Source organism: Passer domesticus, chromosome 15 (assembly GCF_036417665.1).
Source record: "Passer domesticus isolate bPasDom1 chromosome 15, bPasDom1.hap1, whole genome shotgun sequence".
NCBI lineage: Eukaryota > Metazoa > Chordata > Aves > Passeriformes > Passeridae > Passer > Passer domesticus.
Window position 1 is genome coordinate 10176799 of NC_087488.1, and position 10569 is coordinate 10187367.

The 10569-nt window shown below is 36.5% G+C and overlaps 1 protein-coding gene across 1 annotated transcript in view; it reads left to right on the top strand.

Moving 5' to 3' along the window:
- LMTK2 (lemur tyrosine kinase 2) overlaps window positions 1-10569 on the top strand; it is a 42052-nt gene that overhangs the window by 31261 nt on the left and 222 nt on the right. Inside the window, exons 11-14 of the mRNA XM_064390917.1 lie at window positions 152-3062; window positions 4619-4754; window positions 5161-5409; window positions 6529-6654. Coding sequence (XP_064246987.1) covers window positions 152-3062; window positions 4619-4754; window positions 5161-5409; window positions 6529-6557 — 3325 coding nt within the window. The 3' untranslated portion in view covers window positions 6558-6654. The remainder of the gene's footprint in view (window positions 1-151; window positions 3063-4618; window positions 4755-5160; window positions 5410-6528; window positions 6655-10569) is intronic.

The window sequence follows — 10569 nt, forward strand, 5'->3', positions numbered from 1 at the left end:
CTCAGCAAACAAACTAGATAAAGGGAATAAAGGGAATTCCTGGAGATGGAAGTTCCTGCCAGTGATACTGGTACTCTGAGGGATTAGGTATCTGAATTCTATAAATTCCTTTTCAGTGTGAAACCTATTGAAAATGTTTCTATTTGTACAGGTATGAAGTTCTGCAGTTCTGTTGGCTGCCTCCAGAAAAGAGACCGACGGCAGAAGAAGTGCACAGACTTTTAACTTACCTCCGCATGCAAAGCCAAAGGGACTCGGAGATTGATTTTGAGCAGCAGTGGAATGCTCTGAAACCAAACACCTCAAACAGAGAAGCAAGTAATTCTGCATTCCCAATCTTGGATCACTTCACGGGAGATAGACTTGGCCACGAGCTGGAGGAGGTTCTGACTGTAACTGAAACAAGCCAGGGTCTGAGCTTTGAATACATCTGGGAGGCAGCTAAACACGACCACTTTGATGAATGTGGACATGTGAATCCTGATGAAGCCATGAACTACACAAGTATTTTCTATCCAGTGGAGGTTTTTGAGAGGTCACTTTCAGAGCAAGGACCAGGAGCACAGGATGGAAGTGGTCAAGAGGCATCACTTGCTGTCCCTGGGGTTTTACCTGTGTTTGATGCACACAAACTTTCTGTTGGAAATGACTACTATATCCAATTAGAGGAAAAAGGAAGTGGCTGCAGCATGAATTTTGATAACCAATCAGTTGTGTTAACAACAGAAGTTGATCATCAAGAAGCTGTACAAGAAAAAAGTTCTCATTTCACGGTTCTCAGGGATCTTGATGTTGAAGAATCTAGTACCGATGGGGACTTCTTCCACTACAATACAGATCCTAAAGAGGAATTTTTGACTGCTACCAATAGTCCAGAAAGTCCTTTCCAGAGTATATTTAATGACATTGATAGATCAGAAGAATTGACAAATAGAAAAATACTTGGGTTTGCTGAAACAAATGATTCTCCTAAAGACTTTAAAGCAGCTGTTTTGACCTCAAACACAGATGCTAGAACAGCAGTAGGCTGTTCTGAGAAGGAGCGTTCTAATCATGCTCCTGAAAATGAAACAGTTTCCTTATGTGAAAATCTCTCTAACCAGTCAGAGCTGGTAACTTTAGAAGAACTTTCTGATAACTTCTTATTTCTTCAAGAGAAAAACTTACTAACAGGGTTATTGCCTAAAAAAACCAGCAGTGATTTTGGGCAGAACTCAGATGATGTTCTAAAAAGTATATTAGAAACCTCAAAAAGAAACTCTGTAGAGCCTGAGCCTGTGCTGACTGAAAATGCAGAGGTCTTTTCTTTAATACAGGAAAGTCTTAGAACAGTGAAAGATGAAAATTTTAACCCAGTGACAATAAATAAAGATCCCAGTTCCCAGTCTCAGACTCCTGTAGAAATGCAGGCATCCTCTAGTCCACCCACAGCACATAATTCATCTGATAACTGTGCAAATCTTCCTATTTTGAATGATGAGGGGAAATTTCTAAATGTAGAAGTGAATGAAGTCACGTCCTGTAACACCAATGTTCTCTGTCAAGAAGAGCTGTCTTATAATGCCAAAAATAATAATGTTGGAAGTAGTCCATATTACAGTGTTGCTATTGAAACAGATGAGTGTGATGCACAGATGAAACAGGGAATGCTTTTCAAGTCTGATGAAACAACTTTTAACAAAGAAAAATGTAGTGATCAGGAGGATAGGAAAATAAACTTGCAGGGTAGTTCTCCCATATTTAAAAAAAATGAATGTTTATTGGAGGAAATACAAGAAACATCAAATAATTTTGAGAACTGTAAGGATGTTGCAGAAGAGGTGACCTCAGTTTCTGTTGCTGCTTCAGATTGTACCAGTCAGGATAGTCTTTTGGAAGACAGCCCCTCTGCTATACAAACTGTAGAACAGGCCTTAGAGACACCTGACTCTTTAGATTCTTTAGATGTAAATGAGGTCTTAGAATCTTTACAGGCTCAAAGTCCTCAGAAACTTTTGCCACCAGATAAACCTGCTGACAGTGGCTATGAAACAGAAAACCTGGAATCTCCAGAATGGACTTCCCATGTCCCTGTTGAGGATGCTTCCAATGTGGATACTGCTCTGTGTGTGAGTGAGAACAGTGTCAGTGCTTTGCCTTCCAATCCAGTCATCATTGTGTCAGAAGCAGCAGCTTGTTTGGATGCAGTGAACAGCAATTTTGAAATAACCCCAGTGGTTTTTCTGAGTGGAAATCAAAACTCTTACAGAGACTCAGCCTATTTCTCTGATAATGATTCTGAGCCAGATAAAAAACCAGATGAGTCTGTAAATCTGTCCAGGGAGGCAGTGTGTGTTATTTCCTCCAACAGAGGAGAGAATCACACTGAAGAGGTTTGTGGTTTTGAAGAGAGACAGCAAATGTGTGATGTGAGGAATGACCAGGATGATGATAATCAAAACTCGAAACTGGAACTCAATCACAATTTAGAGATCCAAGAGATGGATGAAAGGATGCAGGGGTGTCCTGATGAGTGGGCTGAGGCAACTCTGACTTCCCTGGAAATAGTGATGGAAGGTAACCTGAGGGATGAAATAAAACTATCTGAGACTTCCCATAAAAGTGTCTCTTGTGTTGGCACTAACACTTCAGAACTCCTTTCACAAAGAGACTTAAAGCCTGTGCACAACATGGCTTTAGATCTGAGTAACAGTGAGAAGTCCTTCTATCACTTGGAAGGACAAAAGCTGAAAGAGCCAGACATCGAAGGGAAATACCTCGGCAAGCTCAGCGTGTCGGGAATGCTTGATTTGGAAGATGGTGATGATGCAGATGAGGAAGATGAAAACAGTGATTCTGAGGATGACATGAGGACTTTTCATATGCATAGTCTGAGTTCTGACAGTGAAGATGAAACTGTTCATCAAGTACCTGAGATAGTTACTGAAAAAGATGATGGAAAACATTTGAGAAGCTTGTTGAAACTTCCAAAACCTCTTCATGAAAGGCAGTCTGAACTTTGGAAAGATGAGAAAAAGGCTGTAACGTTCTTTGATGATGTGACAGTCTATTTGTTTGATCAGGTATCCTTGTTTTAATTACTAAGTAAAATTTTTATTGCTTGCTTTTTTTCTTTTCTTTCTTTAAACAAGAAGCAGTTGAATAAATTGCTTAATATTTGGGAAAACCTTGTTACAAAAGTACCTTTCTTGTTTTGGCAGGGTTACAGCTTGTTCATGATGTGGGTTATTTTTTCCTTTTATATTAAGGCTATATAAGAATATATATATGTAACAGAATAATATTTACATATAAGGAAAAAAGAACTTTGACTTGGGTAGGTACAGTTCTGTGCTGCTGGTAGAATAACTGCTCTAATCTGAACTGAAGGAGGATATTTTGCTTTGCTTTCTAAACCAGGAGTCTCCTTTGCTGTTGGACCCTTGACTGCATGTGCTGAATGAAACATGGTTTTAGTGATGTTTTTCACATCATCATAATATGTATTTAATTTGAGTATGCGAGACAGCATTGCTATGGACAAGATTTAATTATTTTATTTTAACAGAATATTGTTGTAACTTTATAGAAGCAGTTTATCTGTTTAATGAGTTTGAAGTTTTTAAGATACTTAGTAAAAGAAAGCAAGAAAGCAACAAAGCCAATAATTAAACAAAAAACAAACCAACTCCAAAACTCAAACTGAAGCTTGACTCTGAATCTTCTGTTAGTTCACACTAAGGTAAATTTATCTAAGATAATAATCAAAGATGAGAAAGAAAAGTATTTAGATGGTAATGCTAATTTTTAATAATCCCGTGGGATTTGTGTTCAGTGACACAGTGATCTGCTTATAAAATTCAAGGTTACTTTTGTTTCTCTATCAGCTTTATCAATTTTTAACTTCTGTAACTGGATACAGAGGGGATTGTATTTTAGCATTATGGCAACTAAACTAGTCCAGTGAGTTTAAAAGAACAGTCACATTGTCAAGCTTTGGAAATGCTTATGATGACACACCTAAATATTAGAGTTAACTGTGTTTTGGAATAGAAAACATAGGTGATTTATTTGTGTTTAGGCAGCCTGTAGAATAGTAATCCCTTTGTCAGAGGGGAAGGAAAAAAATCAGCTGTGTTTAAACTGCTCTTAGTTGTTGAACTCTTTACTTTTTATTACAATAACTGATAAAATGTTGGCTGCTTCCAATACCGGCTGTACAAAGTCTGGCTCTTTATCCTGAACATGATTAGGGGATTTTAAAAAAAATATGTTGGGATATGGCTTTATTAAAGAGGAAAAAAAAAACCTCTACCCATGTTAAGCTGATATGGGAACTGTTTTCACTTGGAAGGTATTTGTTCCTACAAATATGAAACCATTTTATATAGTAAATAATATTTAATTAGTCATATCCTGTGTACATTTTAGCACAGGTTTGATGCAGCTTTCTTTAGAAGTACTTGCATGTGCTAATCTGTAACTCAAAGTCTTGTGTTGTTGTAACAGTTTACAGACCTTTTAATTCCACATTTGACTTGGTGGCAGGATGGGGGAGTGTATTTGTGGGTGCTGGCATCTGAAGGCATGGAGACATAGTGTGCAAAAAGAGTTAAATGAGTGACTTTGTTTGCCTTAGGAAACACCAACGAAGGAGCTGGGAAGCCGTGGGATAGACGTGAACGGGGAAGGTGCTGGCAGCTCTCCTGTTCCATCTTCCAGTCCTGGTTACTTAAACAGATTTGCAAATTCAGAAAGCTCAACAGATGAAGAAGGTACATGAATATATTTATACACCGCAGGGGCTGAGACTGTTTTATGCAGAGCCTTTTATGAGAAGTCATTAAACTATATGTGATCTGTAAATTCACTGGACCATGTTGGCTTCAGTTTTACATCCTAAGCACACGCTGCAGCTGGGCTCAGATTCCCTTGTTCCTGAGGAGCAAAGCTGGGATGTGATACTGGTTGTTTATACATTGATGTGCCCAAGGTTGCCTGAGAGGCAGCCAAACTGGGTGACAAATCTTTGTGACTCCCTGGGCTAGAGCCCTGCCCCGGGATGCAGGTTTTGTTTGGCGTTAGTGTAATCTTCCAGTCTGCTTGTACAACTCTGGGTGACCTTACATGACTTTATTGTAATGCTGCTTTTTTCTTTTTTTTTTTCTTTCCCTCCCCAAGGTGGGGGCTTTGAGTGGGATGATGACTTCTCTTCTCCAGAGCCATCCTTTATATCCAAGGCAGCTAACAGTCTCATTGGTTCTAAACCACCCCTTCAGCCATCAAAGTACTTCTCTCCACCTCCACCATCCCGGACTCTTGACCAGAACTGGTCACATTCATCCCCTTATTCCAGATTCTCCATCTCTCCTGCAAACATGGCAAGCTTTTCTCTTACACATCTTACAGATTCAGATATAGAGCAAGGAGGTAAGTGATTTAGTTATAATTACTTTAAAGATACAAGTTAAAATAGTTATGTAAAGATAAAGGAACAGACACAACAAGTCTTGTTCTATTTAAATACCAAGTCTAGAAGTACATTTTTAGCACTCTGAAAGTTTGTCTGGTCTTGTGTTTCAGTTAAGACATAGGAGATTGAGATTATTTGCATCCAAGTTGGTACAAAATTGTGGTCGAACAGCCTGTGGAACATTTACAGGATAAGCTCTCAGTTTTTGTGTTAAAAACCCTAGTGCTGTGTTTGGATAAATGAACCCTCTGCAATCCTGCAGCACTGCTGTTGCACCTGCCACACTATGGCAGTTATTAATTCTGGTTATTGCACTGTCCTAAGTCACAATTGTATTTTCATTGCACAGGATGAGGATGCCAGGAACATAATATTTCTGCTATTATTGTGTAAGCTTATTTTACAGTTTAGTTTTCTTTTAATATTGCTTTTTAGACATTGCATTCTTGACATTCTCTCGAGAACTGCATGTTTTCTAGAGCTGTGAATAGGATAGTTTTTGTTAGGAGAGCCAAACAATCCTTTCAGAGCAATACTGAGTACTAGCACTGTTTATTAACAAGCCTTCTTGTCAGTAACCAAAAGCTTTTTTAACCTTTGATACATTTTTGAGGGTTAAGAGAAGCAAAAATAAGCACACTTGAATCGGTTTGGCATATTATTAATCTTGATAACACATTGCATTATTAAAAATAAATAGTACTGATTGCAGAGCCTTGCTTATGGTCAATGTTTATAAACATGTAATCAGTGTTATATAGAATTGTATTGTTCTTGTATTGTGCTTATTGATTAGATAATATTTGCTGCTTAGTAACTTACAGATAAGAGAGAGTATTTTGGAGATCCTACATTGCCTTATGTGTCCTAAGAAGTGACATTGAACTGTGTGATTGAAGCAGATGTCTATGAATAAATGAACCAATGTTTACAGTAGTTGAAAGTGTAGGGAAAAATTAACCAAAACTTGGAAGGGCAAAACAGCAGAATGCCAAGTTCTAGTAAGAGTCTTACAAAGAAGTGAGGGTTGTGCAGAAGAATCTCACTGTATCTTATGACCTTTCCTCTCCTAATAGGAAGCAGTGAAGATGGAGAAAAAGATTAAATCAATTTAAATGTGCTCGGACTCCATACATAAAACACATAGACTTTGTGTTTGAAACTTCTTTATCTAAACTCTGGATCCTCCTGGAGTAACACAGGTAATCAAGAAGTACTGAGAAATGGAAGTAAACACTGAAAGCAATGTTAAATCAGGACATTAATTTGAATGTGTATTTAACTTTGTAATGTATTTTTAAATCAGTGCAATTTTGCTTTTCATTGAAAGACGATTCTGCCGCTGTTTTCAAGTACTTGAAGTATTTTTCAGATAACTTAAACAAGTAAAGCAATTACACTACAGTCTGGTTTATGTATGAGATTGTATAATATTCTTTTTATATTTTTCCATGTAGTTCATTATCTATTTGAACATACACCTGTTGTAGAATTGTGTATACCTGTCCTGTGCAACAGGTGGCTGTGTTGATGGAACTGTTTGAATGGTAGTTGATCAGTAGTGAGCCATATTTATTCAAAAAGATATCACTACATATTACTTTGCTTATTACAATTGCACTATGGATTATTCTTCCTTTATTTCCTGATGATGTACAGAATCAAAATCTTAAATCTTTCAAGGAAAAGAAGACAAGTTGAATTGGCCCAGTTATCCAGTTTAATTTGTCCTTTTTGTAGCCTTTTGCTATGCACGGTACTCGTAAAACGTACATAACTTCTGAGTATTATGTCAGACTTGCTGAAATCTTATATTCAGTACCATTTCTAAAATGATAATGGTTATAGAATGGTTGTTAGTGTTCATGTTTTATAGGAAACTGGAAAAGAATATATGATATACTCTGGAATTTTTAGATGAAAGAGATAATGTCTCTTAATTCCTACATATGATCCTACTGACTGCTTAAACTGTAATAGCATCTGACTATATCAAAGTTAAGGGCCTTCCAGTTTTTACTACAATTTCTGCCTTCGGGAAAGAAGAGGAAAAATTGGTTGTACAAAACTCTGGTATTTATGACTCTTGTAAAAAGACAAATTTCAATAGACTGGATTTGGGTACACTTGGCCCTTCAGTTGTACATTCTGTGAATTTTTGAAGCTCACTGTTCTGCTGACTGCAGATCTGAGCTCTGTTCAGAGGCCTGTGGTAAATCTACCTCTTGGTGATGTTATGACAATTAAGATTTTGATTAATGGTTCCTGCCCAGTTTTGCACCCATTATAGGGCCAGATCCATTTTAAGATGTCTGCAGAGCTCCATGGTACATCTTGAAATGCATTCTGAACAAAGGCTGCAGTACAATGGGTTTGCTCTGAAGCCTGTAGGGAAGGGAAGACAGTGTGGGGGGGTTAACCTTCCTGCTCTACCATGCATTTAGCTGATTTAATCCTCTAAACTGCTTGGAAAAAGATATCCTTAATTATCACTCCAAAGTGAGTTCAGTTGAGAAACAAATCCCTGACTTCTTGGAATGCCTTATGCAGTTCAGATCTGTAGGAAACACTGATAAGGAGCATTTACCTGGCTTTGTATCTGTTTACCTGCACTAAAATACAAATGCACTGAAATATTAAGTACTTTGTATTTTAGTGGTTGTTTTGGCAGGCTGGAGATAATGGTGGTCCAAGTGCTCTGTGTCCAGATCCAGTCACCAGAGAGTATTCATCATATGGACATGGGAGGACTAGATATTTTCAGATGTGTGGTTTCTTTTTTTGTATACCTCTGTATTAATTTTGATTTTTAAGTATGTTTTAAAATTGACAGGCATATGTTAACTGTTTTTTTCTCCAACATTATTTAGCCCTTAAACCAGAATGGCTTCCATACTGATTAAAAGGGAATGATTTAATTAATCATGTTCTTTGAAGTTGCCAATGAATTGAGATATCTTTTTCTGATGAGGCACTCAGGTTCAGAGTTAGAACTGTTCTTCAGTATGAAGTGAGGAACTGGATTTTCCTATGGACCTTTCCCAAAACATAATTTAGAAGGCAAAGTCAAGTAGTTCTTAACACAGGCTTACAGTATAAACTGTAGAGGGTTTAAGGAAGCTGTGTGCTACTGAAAATAATTTAAAATGTTGGTAATAGACCTTGTGCAAAAACTATTGCTTAGAAACTCCATAATTCCAACATTAAACTCCTTGATACAGCTAGATTTAGGGTACCTCATCTGTCTTTAAATTTTCACCATAGTAAGAGTGAAACTCCATAATGGTCTGCAGGGAACATGTGGGCTTGTCTGCCTTATGTGGTAAAAAACTTGTCAGACCTGGAGTTCAGCCTTAATTTTGAATCATTTTTTAAAAAAATAATTCTGGGTTAAATAAAAGCTTATGCTCCGGAATGTTGTAATTTGGTTGTGCATTTTGTTTCTTGTAATTCTGGAAAATCAGATGTTTATCTTGCACATCAGGAATTTCCTTTGCTTGGCGGAAATCTTAAGATTTTTATTCTTTACCCGGGTTTAAAGAAAAGCTTACACAGGAAGTGAAAGTTTACTCCTTTGTCCAAATGGACTTATTGCTAATGAATTGCCAAAGGAGCATTTTTTCCAAAACAAGATGTGTATAATATTAAGCAAGGTAATGTCCTTTTTAGCTGTACAATGAAGCGAAATAAATATTTAAAGTTAACTCGGATCATTTAAACATAAATTTTACTTTCAGTAATCCAGTAGGCTGGATTGCAATAATATAAATTATCTTTTGGGGTAAAAAGTAATACTTAAAGATCTGATCAACTACTAGCAATACTTAAATATCTGCCTGGCAGTTAAGTGGCACAATGAAGATGAATCAGTAATTCCAACATGTTACATTATAATGAGGGGATTTATTCCAAATCATTCATTACACTCTGTGTAATTTCTTGCACTAGCTACTTAAGCCTGGTCTCCATTTTAGAAGTACATGTATCTATTTTCAATGGTTTATTATGAGGACTGGTTACAGCTTAATTCCTTCTCTAGTAGAATCCCTGGATTGTTTGAATAATGAAGGCATTGTTTCACTTTGGCTACTAAGTGTTTAAAAATCTGATTTTTCCCACCTAAAGAAGTTTGTTTGAACATTAGGTTCTGTGGTGAGAAGCCAAGAGAGCAACAGGTGTGTCCAGTTTCAGTGGGAACACCTGAACTCTCCCATGTGCCCCAGCTGCAGATACCCTGTGTATAACTGCATTGATGGAAATTGCCATTTTCATGGAAATGAGCAGATTTAACTGTTTTTTCATATCCTTGTCAATGCACTAACGAAAGCCATTTAAGCCTCATTCTTTTTATCAGTATTTTTAGCAGATGTTTATGTAATACTCAATCTCTCATGAGGAGGCTGGTTGGTAGAAAGACCTCTTTTTTTTTTTTTTTTTTTTTTTTACAATTAAGCACTATCCTAAAATGTCAGCATTGTCAGGTGTCAGTGACTTGGCTATTTGTGTTGGAGTTGGTGAAGGTTGGAATTCAAGTACATTAGCCTTATAAGAAATAGCCTTAAATAAGAATGGAGTTACTTCAAAAAATTACTTCAGCTTTAAGTCATACATGTTAATGGTTTTGGTACAAAATGGGAAGAAATCTAGAGGAGAGTCAAACATCATATAAACTTATTGAAAATAAGTATTTGTAATACCAGCAGCCTGTTTTTCAGAAACTTGAATATGACTTACAGTTAGTTTTGTTTATGAAATTGTTTGAACTTGCACAGACGTAGGTGTAACTTAAATGATAAATGGTACTGATGTGTGTGTATATATAATGTTCAATTCTATTTGTAAATGAGAAACCATGTAACAAAATCATAGGTATGAGGTTTTCCTATTGTAATTTAATACAGGTATGAGGTTTATGGCAATATATCATAGTAAATGAAATTTCAGGTCAAAATGTCTTTAAATTGTGTACATTTTTAAATTGTAATTTCTACTGTATATTGATTATCATGCATAGTGTGATTCAAGAAACTGCTTGTAATTTAAAAATATTTAATATTAAAAATAAAATACAGTTATATATTTATAATCTCTTTGTCTGTTTGTTCATTTTTAAACAG